This window comes from Rhinoderma darwinii, chromosome 11, assembly GCF_050947455.1.
Source record: "Rhinoderma darwinii isolate aRhiDar2 chromosome 11, aRhiDar2.hap1, whole genome shotgun sequence".
Classification (NCBI taxonomy): Eukaryota; Metazoa; Chordata; class Amphibia; order Anura; family Rhinodermatidae; genus Rhinoderma; species Rhinoderma darwinii.
The window spans coordinates 83,389,928-83,415,409 of record NC_134697.1 but is presented as its reverse complement, the minus strand read 5'-3'; the positions used below and the strand labels follow the sequence as shown (position 1 = coordinate 83,415,409).

General features: G+C 37.7%; 1 protein-coding gene across 1 annotated transcript in view; it reads left to right on the top strand.

Moving 5' to 3' along the window:
* LOC142663988 (dual specificity protein phosphatase 13A-like) overlaps positions 1-25,482 on the top strand; it is a 30,167-nt gene that overhangs the window by 2,920 nt on the left and 1,765 nt on the right. The window contains exons 2-4 of the mRNA XM_075842850.1: positions 7,037-7,322; positions 10,290-10,511; positions 14,565-14,782. Coding sequence (XP_075698965.1) covers positions 7,081-7,322; positions 10,290-10,511; positions 14,565-14,782 — 682 coding nt within the window. The 5' untranslated portion in view covers positions 7,037-7,080. The remainder of the gene's footprint in view (positions 1-7,036; positions 7,323-10,289; positions 10,512-14,564; positions 14,783-25,482) is intronic.

Genomic DNA, 25,482 nt, shown 5'->3' with positions numbered 1-25,482 from the left:
GCATTGGCCCACAATTGCAGGACTCTGAGGTCAAATAGTGAAACAAACCCCAAAGAATTGTACCCTATTTTTGAAACGACAACCCTCAAGGCATTTATCAAGGGCTGTAGTGAGAATTTTGACCCCACAGCTGTTTTTTAGAAATGACTCTGCTGTGAATGGTGCAAAGTGAAAATTTCAATTTTTCCACAGATCTGTAATTTCAAATATGGTGTGCCCAGCTTGTGTGACTGGAGACACACACCCCAAGAATTGTTAAAATGGTTCTCCCGGGTATGGTGATGCCATATATGTGGAAGAAAACGGCTGTTTGGGCACAGTGTAGGGTTCAGAAAGGAGGGAGCGCCATTTGGCTATTGGACCGCAGATTTTGCTTGGTAGTAGTATTGTTTGGAGTTTCACTGGTATTTCACTATATAATCTGCGAGCATAGGTAATCTGTGCGGCATACATAAGGGGCATAGTCAGGTGGTATAATAATGGGGTAAAAAAAATATAAAATTATGTTTGTTACGCTGTGAAGCAATAGTTTATGCACAGGCCAGTATCGCACTGATAAATGGTGTTCTTTCTTATCTCCTTTTGGTTCACACTCCGCACCTTTGTAGTTTGGAGAATTTTGCTGGGAAAGTGTTGTCCTGGTATAATACAAGCATCCTCGCTTCCAGTAGTTGTGTTTGAGTCCTGCCCTTCCTGGTTCCCAAATATTAGTGCCTTGATAATCACCTCTTGAAACAGAATAAATGTTCCCCTTGGGCCTGCACATCTGCATATTTTCTCTTTCCTGACTTCTAATAGCAAATCACAGAGAAAGAACTATATTTATTTAAAATCACTGAAAAGGCCATACTTACTCATACGAGGACAGGTTATACACCACTTCCCAGCAGGATGCAGACAGACCACAATGCTACACAGAAGGAAATCGCGCAGGTGCAAAATACTGATGAACAGCAACTCTCACACCTACTATTCATGAGGTGGGTGGCTGCTTAGTATTATGGCTTATATTATGTCATAGTATTATGGCACGCAGATATGGCTACAGTTATGTGTAGTGCACTATGCTGGCATACAACATATCGATTACGGCCATACTATTAGATCAGGCGGGCTGCCCAGCACCTTCTAAGTGTACCACACAAAGTACTGATACACTATTCTCCCCCAACATTACAAGGCCTGCTGCATCCTGAAAAAATATGCATGATAAACATGAGGAATTTGATATTTTGGCCAAAATATGCAAGCTCGCAACCCGCGTCAAGGGTCCTCATCGTATTGCGAATCCCTACACTAAAATTACAAACAAATCACCGAAAAAGAACTATATTTATAATCGCTGAAAAAGGCCATTCTTACTTATATGAGGGCAGGTTATACACCAGTTCACAGCAGGATGCAGACAAACCACAAAGAAATTTCTGCATATTTTATTTATTTTTTTATGCAGCGTTCACCTTCCTGTATAGGTTACATGTTAACTGTATTCTGCGGGTCAGTATGATTATGACTATCCCAAATTTATATTGTTTTTATATGTTTTACTACTTTTACACAATAAAACATTTTGTAGGGTTTTTATTGGTACAATTTTGGGGTACTTGCAATGTTTTGATAACTTTTTATCCTATTTTTTGGGAAGGAATTGTGGCTAGCAGGCCTTATATTTTGGGGGGGGGGGGGGGCGGGCATTTTCAGCCACACTGAGTGATGGATCTTAATCTGTCCACACTTGGGATTAAACTCTAATTGCTCTGTATCAGACATGAATATATATAGACTCTAGGACTCATTTTTATTTTTTATCATAAGCAAAATAACTTGTATGTATGTGGATTTTCTAGAATTAATATAAAGGAGTCGGCTTATTTTTTTTTTTTTTAAATATAAATAAATAAATAAATAAATAAATAAATAGCACTACCCATGGGTTGTGTCTGGACCATGACAACCCCATTAAAAATAACAAATGATTAATTGCAAGGGACGTTAAAATGTTTTACAGGATTAGAAAACATGGCTACTTAAAAAAACAAACAAACAGTGCTACGCCTGTCCATGGGTTGTGTTTGGTATTGCAGCTCCGCTCCATTGAAGTGAATGGGGCTGATCTGCAATACCACACACAACCTGTTACAGGTGTGGCACTGTTTTAGGAAGAAAACAGCCATGGTTTTCTAATCCTGTACAACCTCTTTAGGGCTCTTTAAAGGTGTTTTCCCATCAGAGGCATTTATGACATATCCACAGGATATGTCATAAATGTCAGATAGATGCGGGTCCCATCTCTGGGACCCGCAGCTATCTCTAATACGGAGCCCCCTAAACCTTGTTCTACCACTCTGTGTTGCGGTGGAAGCGTGTGATGTCCGACCATGAAGAAGGAAACAGCGTAGCTCACTGAGCTGCGCTGTTTACGTAACACCCATAGTAGTGAATGGCACTTACGGAAGCAGCGTAGTAGGCGAGCTAGGCTGTTTCCGTAATTACTATTCTCTTCTATCGGTCTTACGAAAACAGCGTAGCTCAGCGAGCTACTCTGTTTTCTTCTTCATGGTCGGAAATCACAAGCTTCAGATGCAAAACAGAGCGATAGAACCGTGTTTAGGGGGGCCCGTTCTAGAGATAGCTGCGGGTCCCAGAGGTGGGACCCGCATCTATATGACATTTATGACACATCCTGTGGATATGTCATTAATGTCTCTGATGGGAAAACCCCTTTAAGTAAACCGAAGTGTATAAAATAACTAAGATTGTGGGGTCGGTAAGCAAAACTTCCTATTGCGATTCCTCTATTTTTCCGCTATCTGAGTGTACGCCTTTATAAATGACTAATGTATAAAACATTTAAAGTGTAGCTAAACGTTTGACAAACTTCTGACATGTCATAGAGACATGTCAGAAGTTTGGATTGGTGGGGGTCCGAGCACTGAGACCCCACCAATCGCTAGAACGAAGCAGCTGAAGCGCTCGTGTGAGCGTTCAGCCACTTCGTGTCTGTTCGGCTTTTTCCAGAAAAACAATGTATCGGAGTACGGGCTCATAGACTTTCTATTGAGTCCATACACAGATACATTTATTTCCGGAAATAGCCGAACAGACACGAAGCGACCGAGTGCTCACACTAGCGCTTCATCTGCTTCGTTCTAGCGTTTGGTGGGGGTCCCAGTGCTCGGACCCCCACCAATCAAAACTTCTGACATGTCACTATGACACGTCAGAAGTTTATAAAATGTTTAGCTACACTTTAATAATAAATTTACTGTAGTAAAATGTTAAAATCAGGTTTTTCATCGCCATCATGTAACTGATCAGGCTACCTGGAACAGAAAATATATTTATTGGAATACAATTTCTGAACAAAAGACTTTAAGTAAATATGCGACATTAAGTATTTAATAAATGATTACAATATTAATAAAATACAGTATTTAATTTTTATTTTTGAAAACGGAGGTCGATGCCACACAAAAATGATTCCAACTCCGGCTTTAAATGAAAATGTTTAAAAATTATATATTATTAATATTGTATTCACAGCCATGAAAATAACTATGCATTAATTAAAGTGGTGTTTCCATCTCAGACATTTATAACATTTCCATAGGATTAACCATAAATGCCTAATAGGTGAAGATTCCACCTCTGGGACTCCGACTTATCAGCTCGACTTTTTATGAAAGTCTCAAAGACTTAAAGTGGTGCGCAAAACAGCTGGTCACGGGGCCCCCATTGTTAAAGGGGTAGTCCTGGCAACTGATGACCTACCACATCATAGGTGGGGGTCCGACACCCGTACTCCGCACCGGTCAGATGCTCCAGCTGCCACTGGGCGCCGGATGTTATGTAGGGTATGCAGTATTCGGAGCAGTAATCAGATGGCTCGTACCACTGCATCAGTGGCGTAACTACCGCTGTAGCAGCCAATTGCGCCACTAGTAGACGCTACTATGGGGCCGGCGCTGCCAAGCCTCTAATATTTATGGGCCGGGCGGCACGGGCCCTCTCATGCCCGATGGCGTCGCTAGCACCGGAGGGGGCCCGGTGCTAGTGACAGCCATCCCTTCTTGCAGTAATTGTACCTATGTCTATAGCACGCAGGTACAAATACATGCATTAACGCTGCATGGCCAGGGACATTCCATGCCCGACCAATCAGGACATTACAATGATGCTGATTGGCGGGGCAAAATGACTTGCCCCGCCAATCAGCGCCTTTCAATGACGCTAGCGGCGCGATGACGTCATCGCGCTGCTTCCGTGGTTAAAAGGCGCTGATTGACGGGGAAGTCATTCTGCCCTGCCAATCAGCGCCTTTCAACAATGCGCCGCTTGTGTCGTTCAGCTCCAGCAAACCTGGTCAGAAGGGAGCAGATCTGCATTGCCACCGGACAGTGCGGGAACGGGATCAGGGTGAGTATGTAAAGTTGTTTTTTTTTTTCTACTAAAACTGTGAGTGACATTTTCTACAGTGGTGGCTCTATCTACAGGGGGTGGTCTATATGTGGGGATGTGGAGCACTATATACAGTGGGAGCTATATGTAGGGCACTATCTACAGGGGTGGGCTATATGTGGGACACTATATACAGGGGTGGGCTATATGTGGATCACTATCTATAGGGAGAGCTATTTGTAGGGCACTATAGGGGTGGGCTATATGTGGGACACTATATACAGGAGTTGGTTACCTGTGGGGTACTATAGCGGGGCTATATGTAGGGCTCTGTCTATAGGGGTGGGGTACATGTGAGGCACTATCTACAGAGGTGCTATATGTGGAGCACTATCTATAGGGGAAGCTATATGTAGAGCAGTACCGTGGCTCAGTGGTTAGCTATCCTGTGGATAGGTCATCAGTTGTCCGTGCCTGGACAACCCCTTTAACGTAACATACTCGTACTCTGATGCAAACACAAGTTTGTCCACCCAGAAATGTCTTTCTTTACATCTGCCATAAAAAACATAAAGGTCCATTTCACTCTTGGTTCTATTTTATAAGGTTTCTTGCCCCTAATGGGCAAAATACAGTATGGGTCCCATTATCAGTCAATTAAATCTGTAAGAATCTGCTACACGTTGGATATAAACCGATTTTACAGAGGAATTTCTGTAATGGACCCTTTTAAAATGCCAGTGTTAACAGAGCCTAAATTGTGGGGTTTAACAAATAATACAAAACCCTGGTAAAGATGCAAAGATTATAAAGATTTGTTTTAACCCTTTTGGGACCAAGCAATTTTTTTATTTTTCCGTCAATAGAGCGGTGTGAGGGCTTATTTTTGGCGAGAGGAGTTATAGTTTCTATTACTACCATTTATAGTTCCATATAATGTACTGGGAAATTGAAATAAAATTATTTGCAGGTTGAAGTTGGAAAATGCGATTCCTCAATTGTTTTCTGGGTTTCGTTTTTACGGCTTTCATTGTGCGGTAAAAACAACTAACAACTAATCTTTTTCTGTGGCTCAATATGATTACGGTGATTCCAAATATATAATTTTTTTTTTATATTTTACTACTTTTGGTAAAAAAACTTTTTTGTAAAAAAAAATAATGTTTTGTGTCGCCACATTCTGAGAGCCATAACTTTTCTATTCTTTTACCGATTGAGCGGTGTGAGGGCTTATTTTTTGCGAGACGAGCCGTAGGTTTTATCTGTACCATTTTTTTGGTATGTAGAACTTTTTGATCCCTTTTTATTACATTTTATTTGAGAGCTAGGATTATCAAAAAAACAGCGATTTTGGTGTTTTAAATTTTTATTTTTTACGGCGTTCACCGTGTGCATTTAATAATGCTATATTGTAATAGTTCAGACTTTTACGGATGCAGCGATACTAATTTTGTTTACTTTTTTATTTTTTACATTACTTTAGGGGAAAAATGTGAAAAGGTTTTTTTTTTTGAACTTTTAGTATATATATATATTTCACTACTAAAACCTTTTTTCCACTTTTTTTATACACTTTATTAGCCCCCCCTAGGGGACTTGAACCAGTGATCGTTAGATCGCTAGTACAATACACTGTAATACTAACGTATTTTGTAGTTTTTACAGGCTTCTGTTAAGCCCTGCCACAAGAGGCAGTGTGAAGGCAGTCCTGGGGGCCTTCATTAGGCCCCTGGGCTGCCATGACAACCGTCGTCACCCCCGATCTTGTTGCGGGGGGGCGATGAGCTGTAGGAGGGGGCCACCCCCCTCTCTTCAACGTTTCAGATGCTGCCGTTACAATTAACCACAGCATTTGAGGGGTTAAACAGCCAGGAACAGCGCTATCGCTGCTCCTGGTTGTTAGTCCTGTGTGTCCGCTGTAAAATATAGCTGACACCCGCAGCACATGGAGCCCACTCAGCGCGTGAGCACGCTCCAAACATCACCCCCCACAACCTGACGTAATAGCACTTCTGGGTGCGCAAAGGGGTTAAGTAATATCTTGTATATATGTTGTGACTAAACCATGGGGTTGTCACAGCTAATATTCACCAAAGCTGTTAGGGTTTCACCCCCCTCGGCTATATGGACACCATGGCAGAGCAGTTCCGCTGAGCAGCCCCACACCGCCAGACGTACTACTGTCATTCCTAAATTTAGGAATGTTGGGTAAGCCCGCTCCAATAAACTACATAAAAGTTTGATATGAAACACTACAAAATAATTAAATTTTCCTTCAATAGCTTGGAAAACAAATGCATTTCAAGATGGTACCATAAAGACTGTGTAAATTATTTCCTGTGTAATTATGGTTACATCAGTTGTCCTACAGGTATAAATGATAGTTGAATAAGAGAAAATAATATCATCTGGTTATTTTTGGGCCAAGTTGGTCCAGCAGTATAGTCCGCTACAGTAAATGACTCATTGGTATAGGGCCACGGTTCTGTCCACCAATAAGTGCAATGCTTACTAGGGATCACTATCCAGTCCGTGGTAACCCAGCGATGTAGTGACTATCCGGTACTTTTACTATTTTGGCAAAAATCGTAGAACAATTAGTCTATCACAGGCTCATCATGTTCAACATCTTTTTAAGTGAAGTACAGGTTAAATCGATTGGCTTTAATTCGCCACACCAGAATGTCCACATCCAGTTTTCTCAGCTCATTCAGTAGAAGACTTTTTCGCAGCACTGAGAAGATAGACCCAAATGAAAGAACATCCAAATCAACACATGAAGATAACGAATGTGGCATCAAGGATGAGCAAACTTCATTAACACAGCGACCCTCAGTGGTCAACCTTCAGAGACTGCTAGCTCAAACACAAACTTCCGGAAATCTCAGAAAACAGATCTGGTGCAATGGGTCACTAGAACACAAGTAAGTAACATTTTTAACCACAATTAAGGGTGGAAACATCCTTAAATATATCAAATATATTATAATGCATAAAGCATGTTTTGAGAAACTCCTTAATCAGGGGTGGGATTAAAATTTTTAACAACAGGTTTTCTAATTTGCTGACAAAGATAGACAGGACCAAGCGGGGCTGTTGTGGTGTGTTGCTCCTTGGAAAATGATTACATTTCGAATAATCAAATAAAACAATTGCAATATTTCAAATACACTATATATTAATGTCAAATCTAAATTAATATTTTTGTATGTATCCTAGAAACTTTCCAAGTTTGTATGGCTCCCTGTCTAGAATGTTTAACTGGATTGCCCCACTATGTATATAAAGCATACATACGTACCCACAGTTATTATAATAAACTGACCCATTATATATTGTCACGATCCGTGGGTATGTGGACCCACTAGGCCCCACCGCCATAGCGGAGTAGCAGCTGGCCAAACAACAGTCCTAGTACAAGAGTACCTTTAATAGTCCAGACAGTAATGGAGGCTCGGCACAGATGAACTTGTAGACACCAGACGTGGTGTATATCAGCAGGCATGAACGGTGGCACAACACGACTCCAACAGGTTAAGGCACAGGAACAGATGTAGCACGGGATATAGGATAAAGGTAGCAGGGCACGGGAACAACGGGAACAGGATAACACTAAGGAACCATTTGCTAAGACTACCATGGGTAAACATAACAATGCTCAGGCAATGAATGAAAGGGCAGAGCCCTTTTTATAGTCCAGGGTGATCATGGGCTAACTACAGATTTTCCTTATGTGGGTGCACTGGCCCTTTAAGGCCGGGCGCAAGCACCCTACAGGAATTAGCGCCACTCGGCACTCACTTGTCCATAACCGCAGCTGTCGGGGGGAGGTAAGAAAGATGGTCTGCGGCTGTGGACGTTACATGTATGGACCTATATGTGCACATTCAGTACCCTAAGTGTGCTTAGTACATAAATACACCAGAAGCAAGCTCTGTACGCAAATACAGCACCAGAACCAATCTCAGTACAAGAATACAGCACAGGAATTAAACTTAGTACATAAATACAGCACAAGAACTAAGCTCAGCACACATATACAGCACCAGAACCAAGCTCAGTACATATAGTACCAAAACCAAGCTTAGTACATAGATATACAGCACCAGAACCACGCTCAGTATGTAAATATAGCACCAGAATAAGGCTATTTTCATAAATATAGTACCAGAACCAAGCTCAGCACAGATATACAGCCCCAGAACCAAGCTCAGTACATAAATACAGCGCCAGAACAAGACTAAGTTCATAATTATAGTACCAGAACAAAACACACACACACACACACACACACACACACACACACACACACACACACATATACATATATAGTACTAGCACAAACGCAGCTCAGTACAGAGATCATTTGCAAAGTTAGGCTAGTCCCTGCCATATAAGTTTGTACAGCGATATTCTGGGAATTGCTGTTTCACACAAAAATAATGATATCACCCATCATCTCCCTGCAGAACATACACGGAATACGTTCATATGTACAATGAACATTCAGGTGATATCACCCAAGCTCAGTACATAAATACAGCACCAGAACAAAGCTTAGTACATAAATACAGCATCAGAACAAAGCATCAGTACATAAATACAGCACCAGAACTAAGCTCAGTACATACATACATACTACATACATACATACCCAGAGCCAAGTTCAGTACGTATAGTACCAAAACCAAGCTCAGAACATGAATATAGTACTAGAACCAAGCTCAGTACATATATGCAGCACCAGAATAAAGCTCAGTACATACATATACTACCAGAACCAGCTCAGTACATACATATACTACGTTCAGAATAAAGCTCAGTACATACATATACTACCAGAACCAAGCTCAGTACATATATATATATATATATATATATATATATATATATATATATATATACATACATACAGTGTATATATAGACACACATACATACTTATATGGTACTAGCACAAATACAGCTCAGTATAGAGATTATTTGCAAATGTTAGGTTTATGCCTGCCATAAAAATTTGTGCGGCGTTACACTGGAGCTCCCAGTATGGCCTAAGGATATGCTGGGAGTTGCTGTTTCACGAAAAAGAATATCACCCATCATCTTCCAGCAGAATATACACTGAATACCTCATACAGTCAGAGGTAGAATAAACATTTACATTCAGTGACTTACACGTGACGTCTTCTCATATTCTACTCGTTCTTTTTCTCTTTTCTTCTACATCGGAGCCAGACCTCCATTGAGACTTCTAAAAGCCGCAACTGATTTCTGCAGTTTGCTGCTCAGTTGCATTAGTTTACTCACTTTTCCAATACATTCGCACCTATAAACTAACACAAAATCCTCATGGTGCCACACACTGTACCCCTGAACATAATAGTAACATATACTGTGCCCCTAAATACAACCATGTCACACACTGTTAACTAAAGCACCACACACATGCCTTGCCCCTGAATATATCGCCACTTACTGCGTCCCCTGTAGATAGTGCCACACACAGTGCCCTCTTTAGAAACTGTCAGACACACGCTGTGCCTCTCAATATACTGCCATTCAATGTGTCCTCTGTAGATAGTGCCACACAAAGTGTTCCCTGATAAAGGGCCAGGGAGTGCCCCCTGAAGATAGTGCTACTCACAGTGCCCCTCGGATTTAGTGCCCCTAGGTATAGTGCCACAGAGCGCGCTGGAGATAAGGCCCCAGTACCCCCTAGAAATAATATAGAAAATAATATAAAAGAAAAAAAAAAGTAGAACAATTCGTAGATGAAATGTCTTATTTGCTGCTAGTAACCACTCTACATACATTCTGAGAAAAAGTCTATATACTGTGAAGCCTTTTAATTCAATACTTTGAATATCTCCATCCCATGTTGCCTCCTTCCAGTTTTGACAGCACCGCCAACAGAAGGTCTGTTTGCAGCCGTGAGGAAATAGATATATATCTCAGGACTTGCAAATCAAAGTATCAAGAAAAAGAACTTTACATCAAGGATGAGCATTGTGGACCGCAATACTCTGTAATCAAACTGCAAAAATTACTAGGCCAACCACAAATTCCAAAAAACCACATGGATCAAATCTTGAGCAATGTGTTCCTTGGGGATAAGTAAGTAAAAGATTTATTTTTGATTTGTCATTAGAAGCATTTGACATGATTATACTTTTAAAACAAGATCTCAAATACATAGTCAAATAAATAAATAGTCAAATAATTGAAGTCTATGACATGTGATGCATGAAACTGAAGTCTTGGAGAAGCACATTTTACCAAACGATTTGAGTAAACAAACACTTGGAAATTGTGTAATAGTATATGAATTCTAATGGTTGTAAAACAATGACATACTTACGCCTTATTCACACGAGCGTGTCGATTTTGCATCCGCAAAAAATGGACACGTTTGTCATGCGTTGCAGTTCCATGTGGCATCCGTGTGTGTTCCGTGTGGCATCAGTTGTTGATGTCTTTATGTACATATTTCTCTTCATTTCTTATGAACTTGTGCGTGAATCAAGGACAGCACATGAATGTGTGTCCGTATGCTGTCCGTGATTTTCGCTCACCCTTTGAGTTCAATGGGTGCGTAATGCGCAAAAGATGCACAAGAGTAGGACATGCAGGGCCGGCCTTAGGATAGATGGCGCCCTGTGCAAAATTATCTTTCAGCGCCCCACCCCCATCATTAAAAAGAATGCCCCATATAAAAATTATAATGCCCCTTTAGTGCCCCCATACAGTATAATAATAATAATAATAATAATAATATAATATATTACAACCCCTTCAAGGACACAGTAGTTTGTCCTTCAATTGTGCCCACAGTATTATGCCACCTGTAGTACCCCTACACAGTTTAATGTCCGCTTAGTGGCCCCTTTATAGTATAGTGCCCCCTGCAGATTTTGCCATACAGTCTCCCTGTAGACAGTGCCATAATCCCCCACATCCTCCTTGTAGATTGTGCCATACAGCCCCCCACACCTCCCCCTTGTAGACAGTGCAATACAGTCCCCCACCTCCCACTTGTAGAGAGTGCCCCCAAACAAAAACAAAAATTGTACTCACCTAGGCCCCGTTCCCATGACGAACTGAGCTGCTCCACGACGGGATCCTGTAGCCTCATACAGAGTTTCCCAACCTTTTCGGACTCGAGGCAGCACTGGAAAAATAAAATTTCCTCAGGGCACCACTACCAAAATTGTTTAGAGAAAGACCGAAAACGGCTAAAAAAAAAAGCGCTACACTCTTAGGGTCTGTTTACACACGTTTTTTGTAAGGCAAAAGAATCTGCATCATAATTCCTTCAGGAACTGACAGCGTTGTTTGACATTTGTTTTGTGTTTTTTTTAAAGCCGTCGAAGCTAATGAAAAAGACGCAGGCAAAAAAGCTCCAAACGGGCGCCACAGGCATTTTCTGCCTCCTATTAATTTCAATTGGAGGTCAGAGGCGGAAACCACTTGAAGACCATCAGCCCCCCACTCACAGTAAATTGACCATCAGCCCGCTACTCACAGTAAAATTACCATCAGCCCCCCACTCACAGTAAAATGACCATCTGCCCCCCACTCACAGTGAAATGACCATCTGCCCACCACTCACAGATTCCCCCTGTAGGTAGCACCACACAGCCCCTTGTAGGTAGCGCCACACAGCCCCTTGTAGGTAGCACCACACGGCTCCTTGTTGGTAGCACCACACAGCCCCCTTGTAGGTAGCGCCACACAGCCCCCTTGTAGGGAGCGCCACGCAGCCCACTGGTAGGGAGCGCCACGCAGCCCACTGGTAGGGAGCGCCACACAGCCCCCCTGGTTCATAGTACCACACAGCCCCCTGGTTGGTAGCGCCATACAGCCCCCTGGTTGGTAGCGCCATACAGCCCCCTGGTTGGTAACGCCACACAGCCCCCTGGTTGATAGAGCCACACAGCCCCCTGGTTGGTAGCGCCACACAGCCCACAGCCCCCCGGTTGATAGTACCACACATCCCCCGGTTGGTAGTGCCACAGAGCCCCCTGGTTGGTAGTGCCACACAGCCCACAGCCCCCTGGTTGGTAGTGCCACACAGCCCACAGCCCCCTGGTTGGTAGTGCCACACAGCCCACAGCCCCCTGGTTGGTAGTGCCACACAGCCCACAGCCCCCTGGTTGGTAGTGCCACACAGCTCCCTGGTTGGTAGTGCCATGCAGCCCACAGCCCCCTGGTTGGTAGTGCCACACAGCCCACATCCCCTTGGTTGGTAGTGCCACACAGCCCACATCCCCCTGGTTGGTAGTGCCACACAGCCCACAGCCCCCTGGTAGGTAGTGGCACATAGCCCACAGCCCCCTGGTAGGCAGTGGCACACAGCCCACAGCCCCCTTGTAGGTAGTGCCACACAGCCCACAGCCCCCTTGTAGATAGCGCCACTGTAGCTTTCTGAAGGAGCGGAATCCCCGTGTGGCCGGGGACCATGCTCCTAGAGTTCTCCTTGATGTCTCTGTCCATTTATGGACAGGGACATCAGGGGAAGCTCCTGCAGCGGAATCCCCGTCCACAGCGTTGCCGACGTTGTGACCGGGGATTCCACTCCAGGAGAAGCTCCTGTCGTCTGTGTCCATTTATGGACAATGACGTCATTGGCTTTTCCTGGAGTGGAATCCCTGATCACAGAGTCTGCAACGCTGTTGACGGGGATTCCGCTGCAGGAGTTTCCCCTGATGTTACCTCCCTACTCCGCTATAGTGCCATCGCTACCGCTGTAGCAGCCGCAGCAGCTGCTAGTGGGCGCCACTGCTCTCATGGCCGGTGTCGCCGCTAGCAGCCGCTATGGCTGCTACAGCGGTAGTGACGGCCACTAAGTGAAGAAGCGCACGGGCAGAAAGGCGACTGCTGAGTCGCCAGGCCCGGGCGCTTCTGAAACAAGTAGGGGAAGGGAGCCAGTGCAGCGTCCCCTTCCACCTGCTGGAGTGAAGCGCCCTGTGCGAAGGCAAATGTCGCACACCCCTAAGGCCAGCCCTGAGGACATGCAGTGAGTTTCACGCAACGGAAACACGCTGCGTTAAAAACATTGCATGTCTTAATGGCCCATTGAATTGCATAGGTCCGTGTGACGGCCATTGTTTTAACGGCCATCACACAGACGTAGGCAACGGTCGTGTGAATAAGGCCTAACTTTAAGGATCCTAGAATAATGGCACATATAAGAAAACAGTTCAAGTGTAGCTAAACGTTTGACAAACTTATGACATGTCATAGTGACATGTCAGAAGTTTGGATTGGTGAGGGTCCGAGCACTGAGACCCCCACCAATCGCTAGAACGAAGCAGCTGAAGCGCTCGTGTGAGTGCTTAGCCGCTTTGTGTCTGTTCGGCTTTTTCCGGAAATAAATGTATCGGTGTACGGGCTCATAGAAAGTCTATGAGCCAGTACACCGATACATCGGCTTTCCGGAAAAAAGCCAAACAGACACGAAGCGTCTGAGAGCTCACACGAGCGCTTCAGCTGCTTCGTTCTAGCGATTGGTGGGGTCTCAGTGCTCGGACCCTCACCAATCCAAACTTCTGACATGTCACTATGACATGTCATAAGTTTGTCAAACGTTTAGCTACACTTTAAAGGTTAACTAAACGTTAAAACTTCTGACTTGTCATAGTGACATGTCAGAAGCTTTGATTGAAGGGGGTTCAAGCACTGAGACCCCCATCAATCGCTAAAACGAAGCGACAGAAGTGCTCGTGTGAGTGTTCAGCCGCTACGTTTCTGTTTGGCTTTTTCCGTAAGTCAATGTATCGTGTACAGACTCAATAGAAAGTCTATGAGCCCGTACTCCGCTACATCGGCTTTTCGGGAAAAGCCGAACAGGAACGAAGCGGCTGAGCGCTCACACGAGCGCTTCGTTTTACCGATTGGTGGGGGTCTGAGTGCTTGGACCCCGCCAATCAGAACTTCTGACATGTCACTATGACATGTCAGAAGTTTGTTGAACGTTTTAGTTAAATTTTAAGCATCCCAAAATATTTGCTTGCTAATCTTTTTGGCCTAGGCATGTCAGATACATGAGTGTTTATATTTTTTTTTTAGGTAACTGGTTACATCTGAATACTAATAGCTTACTATTCTCTTACTATAATACGGGCACTCCTAACTGAACAGTACTTTTAATTGTCTTATTATTTTTAGAACTGTTGCTGGAAACTTGAAGCTCCTGAACAACTTGCACATCAGTCATGTTCTTAATGCAGCTGAGGGTGATGAGCAGAATCATGTAACATCGAAGACCTACAGCGGAACAGACATCAAATATCTGGGATTCAAGGTGCTCGATGACCCCTCTTTTAACATTACTCCTCTTTTGCAGCCTGGAGCCATGTTCATTGAGCAGGGAGTTTCATTCTCCGGTAAGCCACAATAAAAAAAAAAATACATTTAATTTTCTATCGTTGTAAAAGAAATGTTATAACCTCCAAACCTGTAATGACTTAAAGACCACAGGCACTACATGTGTGGTCGTATAATGCTCTGCCTAGTGCCGTTTGTCAGATATTCTTTACTAGAAGCAATGCTTCAAGGGGAGAATACCTCCATAATATGGCATGCTACCATTTTTTTCCACACAGAAAAATCACATAAAAGAAAAAATATCTGTATAAAGTCAGAGACATTTAGGAGGTACACTAGGGACTCATGCACCTCTTTGGGTGCTCTTTTATGGCTCCGCAAAACTTGCAGTTGCAATATAGTTGTGTGCATAAGGCCTTAGACCAGGGGTCTCAAACTCGGCCGGGTAAATGGGCCGCACATAGAAAAATGTGAAGTTGACGGGCCGCATTACTTTCAAATTTGATACAATACAAAATTATTGGTAATCAAATAGTTATTCTAACTACTATAACACTATATTACTACATTACTATAACAATACTACATTACTATAATACTACATTACTATAACAATACTACATTACTACAGGGTGGGCCATTTATATGGATACACCTAAATAAAATGGGAATGGTTGGTGATATTAACTTCCTGTTTGTGGCACATTAGTATCCAACTTTAGTTTTTTCAATGGGAAGAGGGTCATGTGACACATCAAACTCATCGAGAATTTCACAAGAAAAACAATGGTGTGCTTGGTTTTAACGTTACTTTATTCTTTCATGAGTTATTTACAAGCTTCTGACCACTTATAAAATGTGTTCAAAGTGCTGCCCATTGTGTTGGATTGTCAATGCAACCCTCTTCTCCCACTCTTCACACACTGATAGCAACACCGCAGAAGAAATGCCAGCACAGGCTTCCAGCATCCGTAGTTTCAGTTGCTGCACATCTCGTATCTTCACAGTATAGACAATTGCCTTCAGATGACCCCAAAGATAAAAGTCTAAGGGGGTCAGATCGGGAGACCTAGGGGGCCATTCAACTGGCCCACGACGACCAATCCACTTTCCAGGAAACTGTTAATCTAGGAATGCTCGGACCTGACACCCATGTGGTGGTGCACCATCTTGCTGGAAAAACTCAGGGAACGTGCCAGCTTCAGTGCATAAAGAGGGAAACACATCATCGTGTAGCAATTTCAGATATCCCGTGGCCTTGAGGATTCCATTGATGAAGAATGGCCCCACTATCTTTGTACCCCATATACCACACCATACCATCAATTTTTGTGTTCCAACAGTCTTGGAGGGATCTAGCCAATGTGGGTTAGTGTCAGACCAATAACTGTGGTTTTGTTTGTTAACTTCACCATTCACATAAAAGTTTGCCTCATCACTGAACAAAATGTTCTGTGTAAACTGAGGGTCCTGTTCCAATTTTTGTTTTGCCCATTCTGCAAATTCAGTGCGCCGATCTGGGTCATCCTCGTTGAGATGCTGCAGCAGCTGGAGTTTGTAAGGGTGCCATTTGTGAGTAGCTAATATCTGCCGAAGGGATGTTCGACTGATTCCACTCTCCAGTGAAATGCCTCGAGTGCTACGCTGTGGGCTCTTTTTGAATGAAGCTAGGACAGCCACTGATGTTTCTTCATTAGTGACAGTTTTCATGCGTCCTCATTTGGGCAAATCCAACATTGAACCAGTTTCACGAAACTTGGCAAGCAGTTTGCAAACTGTAGCATGGGAGATGGGTGGTCTCGTAGGGTGTCTTGCATTGAAATCTGCTGCAATGACCCGGGTACTGCGTTCACCAGACATCAACACAATTTCTATCCGCGCCTCACGTGTTAACCTCTGCGACATGTCAATGGCTGTAAACAAAGAGAAGCTTGTAAATAACTCATGAAAGAATAAAGTAACGTTAAAACCAAGCACACCATTGTTTTTCTTGTGAAATTCTCGATAAGTTTGATGTGTCACATGACCCTCTTCCCATTGAAAAAACTAAAGTTGGATACAAAATGGCCAACTTCAAAATGGCCGCCATGGTCAACACCCAGCTTGAAAAGTTTCCCCCCTCCCATATACTAATGTGCCACAAACAGGAAGTTAATATCACCAACCATTCCCATTTTATTTAGGTGTATCCATATAAATGGCCCACCCTGTATAATACTACATTACTATAATACTACATTGCTATAACAATACTACATTACTATAATACTACATTACTATAATAATACTACATTCCTATAATACCACATTACTATAATAATATGACATTACTATAATACTACATTACTATAACAATACTACATTACTATATTAATACTACATTACTTTAATAATACTACATTACTATAACGATACTACATTACTATAATAATAATACATTACTATAATACTACATTGCTATAACAATACTACATTACTATAACAATACTACATTACTATAACAATACTACATTAGTATAATAATACTACATTACTATAATACTACATTACTATAACAATACTACATTACTATAACAATACTACATTGCTATAACAATACTACATTACTATAATAATACATTACTATAAATACTACATTCCTATAATACCACATTACTATAACAATACTACATTACTATAATAATACTACATTACTATAATACTACGTTACTATAATACTAATACTACATTACTATAATACTACATTACTATAACAATACTACATTACTATAATAATACATTACTATAAATACTACATTACTATAGTACTACATTACTATAACAATACTACATTACTATAATACTACGTTACTATAACAATACTACATTACTATAATAATACTACATTACTATAATAATACATTACTATAATACTAATACTACATTACTATAATACTACATTACTATAACAATACTACATTACTATAATACTACATTACTATAAATACTACATTCCTATAATACCACATTACTATAACAATACTACAATACTATAATAATACTACATTACTATAATACTACATTACTATAACAATACTACATTACTATAATACTACAATTACTATAACAATACTACATTACTATAATAATACTACATAACTATAATAATACATTACTATAATACTACATTAATATAACAATACGACATTACTATAATAATACTACATAACTATAATAATACATTACTATAATACTACATTAATATAACAATACGACATTACTATAATACTACATTACTATAATAATACTACATTCCTATAATACCACATTACTATAACAATACTACATTACTATAATAATACTACATTACTCTAATACTACATTACTATAACAATACTACATTACTATAATACTACATTACTATAATACTACATTACTATAACAATACTACATTACTATAATAATACTACATTCCTATAATACCACATTACTATAACAATACTACAATACTATAATAATACTAAAGAACTATAATAATACTACATTCCTATAATACCACATTACTATAACAATACTAAATTACTATAATACTACATTACTATAACAATACTACATTACTATAATACTACATTACTATAACAATACTACATTACTATAATACTACATTACTATAACAATACTACATTACTATAATACTACATTACTATAATAATACTACATTCCTATAATACCACATTACTATAACAATACTACAATACTATAATAATACTACATTACTATAATACTACATTACTATAACAATACTACATTACTATAATACTACAATTATTATAACAATACTACATTCCTATAATACCACATTACTATAATAATATGACATTACTATAATACTACATTACTATAACAATACTACATTACTATATTAATACTACATTACTTTAATAATACTACATTACTATAATACTACATTACTATAACGATACTACATTACTATAATAATAATACATTACTATAATACTACATTGCTATAACAATACTACATTTGTATAATAATACTACATTACTATAATACTACATTACTATAACAATACTACATTACTATAATAATACTACATTACTATAACAATACTACATTACTATATTAATACTACATTACTTTAATAATACTACATTACTATAATACTACATTACTATAACGATACTACATTACTATAATAATAATACATTACTATAATACTACATTACTATAACAATACTACATTACTATAACAATACTACATTGCTATAACAATACTACATTACTATAATACTACATTACTATAACAATACTACATTACTATAATAATACATTACTATAAATACTACATTCCTATAATACCACATTACTATAACAATACTACATTACTATAATAATACTACATTACTATAATACTAAGTTACTATAATACTAATACTACATTACTATAATACTACATTACTATAACAATACTACATTACTATAATAATACATTACTATAAATACTACATTACTATAGTACTACATTACTATAACAATACTACATAACTATAATACTAGATTACTATAATAATATTACATTACTATAATAATACTACATTACTATAATAATACATTACTATAATACTAATACTACATTACTATAATACTACATTACTATAAATACTACATTCCTATAATACCACATTACTATAACAATACTACAATACTATAATAATACTACATTACTATAATACTACATTACTATAACAATACTACATTACTATAATACTACAATTACTATAATAATACTACATAACTACAATAATACATTACTATAATACTACATTAATATAACAATACGACATTACTATAATAATACTACATAACTATAATAATACATTACTATAATACTACATTAATATAACAATACGACATTACTATAATACTACATTACTATAATAATACTACATTCATATAATACCACATTACTATAACAATACTACATTACTATAATAATACTACATTACTATAATACTACATTACTATAACAATACTACATTACTATAATACTACATTACTATAATACTACATTACTATAACAATACTACATTACTATAAGGGCGGGTTCACACATGGCGGAATTCCACTTAAATTCCGCTGCGGACACTCCGCAGCGTTAATCCGCAGCGGAGCCGTTTCTCCATTGACTTTCACTTTAAATTAGCAGTGTTCGTTTACACGATGCGTACAATTCCGCTGCGGAGCATAGGCTGCGGAGCGGAATTTGGTGTCCGCAGCATGCTCTGTCTGTTGCGGAGCAGTGGCGGACTCATGGCGGAATTTCTCCATTGACTTCAATGGAGATTCAAAGTTCCGCAATGAAGTCCGCAGCTGTCATGCACATGTTATGTGTGCTGCGGATACGTCTTGCTTTTTTAACTTGACATTTCTTCATTCTGGCTGGACCTATGTATTTCTAGGTCTACAGCCAGACTGAGGAAGTCAATGGGGCTCCCGTAATGACGGGAGCGTTGCTAGGAGACGTCAGTAAATAGTCACTGTCCAGGGTGCTGAAAGAGTTAAGCGATCGGCAGTAACTGTTTCTGCACCCGGGACAGTGACTACCGATCCCAATATACATGTATCTGTAAAAAAACATATAAGTTCATACTTACCGAGAACTCCCTGTTTCTGTCTCCAGTCCGGCCTCCCAGGATGACGTTTCAGTGTAAGTGACGGCTGCAGCCAATCACAGGCAAAGCACAGGCTGCAGCGGTCACATGGACTGGCGCGTCATCCAGGGAGGTCGGGCTGGATGCCGAAAGAGGGACGCGTCACCAAGACAACGGGCGGTAAGTATGAATTTCTTTGACTTTCACTAGGGAAAGTGCTGTCCCTTCTCTCTATCCTGCACTGAATAGGGAGAAGAGAAGCACTTTTCCTGCAGTCCGCAGCGGCCAGTCCGCATCAATTTTCTGCACATTTTGTGCAGATCCGCTGCAGAATCTGCAACGCAGATTCTGTGAGGCATTGATGCGGACAGTTGCGGAGGAATTCCGCCATGTGTGGTCATGCCCTAATAATACTACATTCCTATAATACCACATTACTATAACAATACTACAATACTATAATAATACTACATTACTATAATACTACATTACTATAACAATACTACATTACTATAATAATACTACATTACTATAATAATACATTACTATAATACTAATACTACATTACTATAATACTACATTACTATAACAATACTACATTACTATAATAATACATTACTATAACAATACTACATTACTATAATAATACTACATTACTCTAATACTACATTACTATAACAAAACTACATTACTATAATACTACATTACTATAACAATACTACATTACTATAATAATACTACATTCCTATAATACCACATTACTATAACAATACTACAATACTATAATAATACTACATTACTATAATACTACATTACTATAACAATACTACTTTACTATAACAATACTACTTTACTATAACAATACTTAAATTACTATAACAATATTACATTACTATAATACTACATTACTATAACAATATTACATTACTATAATAATACTACATTACTATAATACTACATTACTATAACAACACTAAATTACTATAATACTACATTACTATAATAATACTACATTACTCTAATAATACATTTCTATAATACTAATACTACATTACTATAATACTGCATTACAATAACAATACTACATTACTATAACAATACTACATTACTATAATACTACATTACTATAATAATACTACATTCCTATAATACCACATTACTATAACAATACTACAATACTATAATACTACAATTACTATAACAATACTACATTACTATACTAATACTACATAACTATAATAATACATTACTATAATACTACATTACTATAACAATACTACATTACTATAATACTACAGTACTATAATAATACTACATTCCTATAATACCACATTACTATAACAATACTACAGTACTATAATAATACTACATTACTATAATAATACTACATTACTCTAATACTACATTACTATAACAAAATACTACATTACTATAATACTACATTACTATAATACTACATTACTATAACAATACTACATTACTATAATAATACTACATTCCTATAATACCACATTACTATAACAATACTACAATACTATAATAATACTACATTCCTATAATACCACATTACTATAACAATACTACAATACTATAATAATACTACATTACTATAATACTACATTACTATAACAATACTACTTTACTATAACAATACTTAAATTACTATAACAATACTACATTACTATAACAATACTACAACAATACTAAATTACTATAATACTACATTACTATAATAAAACTACATTACTATAATAATACATTACTATAATACTAATACTACATTACTATAATACTACATTACTATAACAATACTACATTACTATAATACTACCTTACTATAACAATACTAAATTACTATAATACTACATTACTATAATAATACTACATTACTATAATACTACATTACTATAATACTAATACTACATTACTATAATACTACATTACTATAACAATACTACATTACTATAATACTACATTACTATAACAATACTACATTACTATATTACTATAATAATACTACATTACTATAATACCACATTACTATAACAATACTACAATACTATAATAATACTACATTACTATAATACTACATTACTATAACAATACTACATTACTATAATACTACAATTACTATAACAATACTACATTACTATAATACTACAATTACTATAACAATACTACATTACTATAATAATACTACATAACTATAATAATACATTACTATAATACTACATTACTATAACAATACTACATTACTATAATACTACATTCCTATAATACCACATTACTATAACAATACTACAATACTATAATAATACTACATTACTATAATAATACTACATTACTATAACAATACTACATTACATTACTATAATACTACATTACTACAATACTACATTACTATAATAATACTACATTCCTATAATACCACATTACTATAACAATACTACAATACTATAATAATACTACATTCCTATAATACCACATTACTATAACAATACTACAATGCTATAATAATACTACATTACTATAATACTACATTACTATAACAATACTACTTTACTATAGCAATACTTAAATTACTATAACAATACTACATTACTATAACAATACTACATTACTATAATACTACATTACTATAACAATACTACTTTACTATAACAATACTTAAATTACTATAACAATATTACATTACTATAACAATACTACATTACTATAATACTACATTACTTTAACAATACTAAATTACTATAATACTACATTACTATAATAATACTACATTACTATAATAATACATTACTATAATACTAATACTACATTACTATAATACTACATTACTATAACAATACTACATTACTATAATACTACATTACTATAACAATACTACATTACTATAATACTACATTACTATAATAATACTACATTCCTATAATACCACATTACTATAACAATACTATAATAATACTACATTACTATAATACTACGTTACTATAACAATACTACTTTACTATAACAATACTACTTTACTATAACAATACTTAAATTACTATAACAATACTACATTACTATAACAATACTACATTACTATAATACTACATTACTATAGCAATACTAAATTACTATAAGGGCATGACCACACGTGGCGGATTTCCTCCGCAACTGTCCGCATCAATGCCGCACAGAATCTGCGTTGCAGATTCTGCTGCGGATCTGCACAAAATGTGCAGAAAATTGATGCGGACTAGCTGCTGCGGACTGCGGGAAAAGTACTTCCCTTCTCTCTATCAGTGCAGGATAGAGAGAAGGGACAGCACTTTCCCTAGTGAAACTAAACGAATTTCATACTTACCGGCCGTTGTCTTGGTGACGCGTCCCTCTTTCGGCATCCAGCCCGACCTCCCTGGATGACGCGCCAGTCCATGTGACCGCTGCAGCCTGTGCTTGGCCTGTGATTGGCTGCAGCCGTCACTTAGACTGAAACGTCATCCTGGGAGGCCGGACTGGAGACAGAAGCAGGGAGTTCTCGGTAAGTATGAACTTCTATTTTTTTGACAGGTTGCTCTATATTGTGATCGGTAGTCACTGTCCCGGGTGCAGAAACAGTTACTGCCGATCGCTTAACTCTTTCAGCACCCTGGACAGTGACTATTTACAGACGTCTCCTAGCAACGCTCCCGTCATTACGGGAGCCCCATTGACTTCCTCAGTCTGGCTGTAGACCTAGAAATACATAGGTCCAGCCAGAATGAAGAAATGTCAAGTTAAAAAAGCAAGACGCATCCGCAGCACACATAACATGTGCATGACAGCTGCGGACTTCATTGCGGAAATTAGAATCTCCATTGAAGTCAATGGAGAAATTCCGCCATGAGTCCGCCACTGCTCCGCAACAGACAGAGCATGCTGCGGACACCAAATTCCGCTCCGCAGCCTATGCTCCGCAGCGGAATTTTACGGATCGTCTAAACGAACACTGCTAAATTAAAGTGAAAGTCAATGGACAAACGGCTCCGCTGCGGATTAACGCTGCGGAGTGTCCGCAGCGGAATTTAAGTGAAATTCCGCCACGTGTGAACCCAGCCTAATACTACATTACTATAATAATACTACATTACTATAATAATACATTATTATAATACTAATACTACATTACTATAATACTACATTACTATAACAATACTACATTACTATAACAATACTATATTACTATAATACTACATTACTATAATAATACTACATTCCTATAATACCACATTACTATAACAATACTACAATACTATAATAATACTACATTACTATAATACTACATTACTATAACAATACTACATTACTATAATACTACAATTACTATAACAATACTACATTACTATAATACTACAATTACTATAACAATACTACATTACTATAATAATACTACATAACTATAATAATACATTATTATAATACTACATTACTATAACAATACTACATTACTATAATACTACAGTACTATAATAATACTACATTCCTATAATACCACATTACTATAACAATACTACAATACTATAATAATACTACATTACTCTAATAATATTACATTACTCTAATACTACATTACTATAACAATACCACATTACTATAATACTACATTACTATAATACTGCATTACTATAACAATACTACATTACTATAATAATACTACATTCCTATAATACCACATTACTATAACAATACTATAATACTATAATAATACTACATTACTATAATACTTTATTACTATAATACTACATTACTATAACAATACTTAAATTACTATAACAATACTACATTACTATAACAATACTACATTACTATAATACTACATTACTATAACAATATTACATTACTATAATAATACTACATTACTATAATACTACATTACTATAACAATACTACATTGCTATAATAATAATAATAAATCCTATACACAGGGCATTACTATAACATTACTATAACAATACTACAATACTATAATAATACTACATTACTATAATAATATTACATGACTCTAATACTACATTACTATAACAATACCACATTACTATAATACTACATTACTATAATACTGCATTACTATAATAATACTACATTA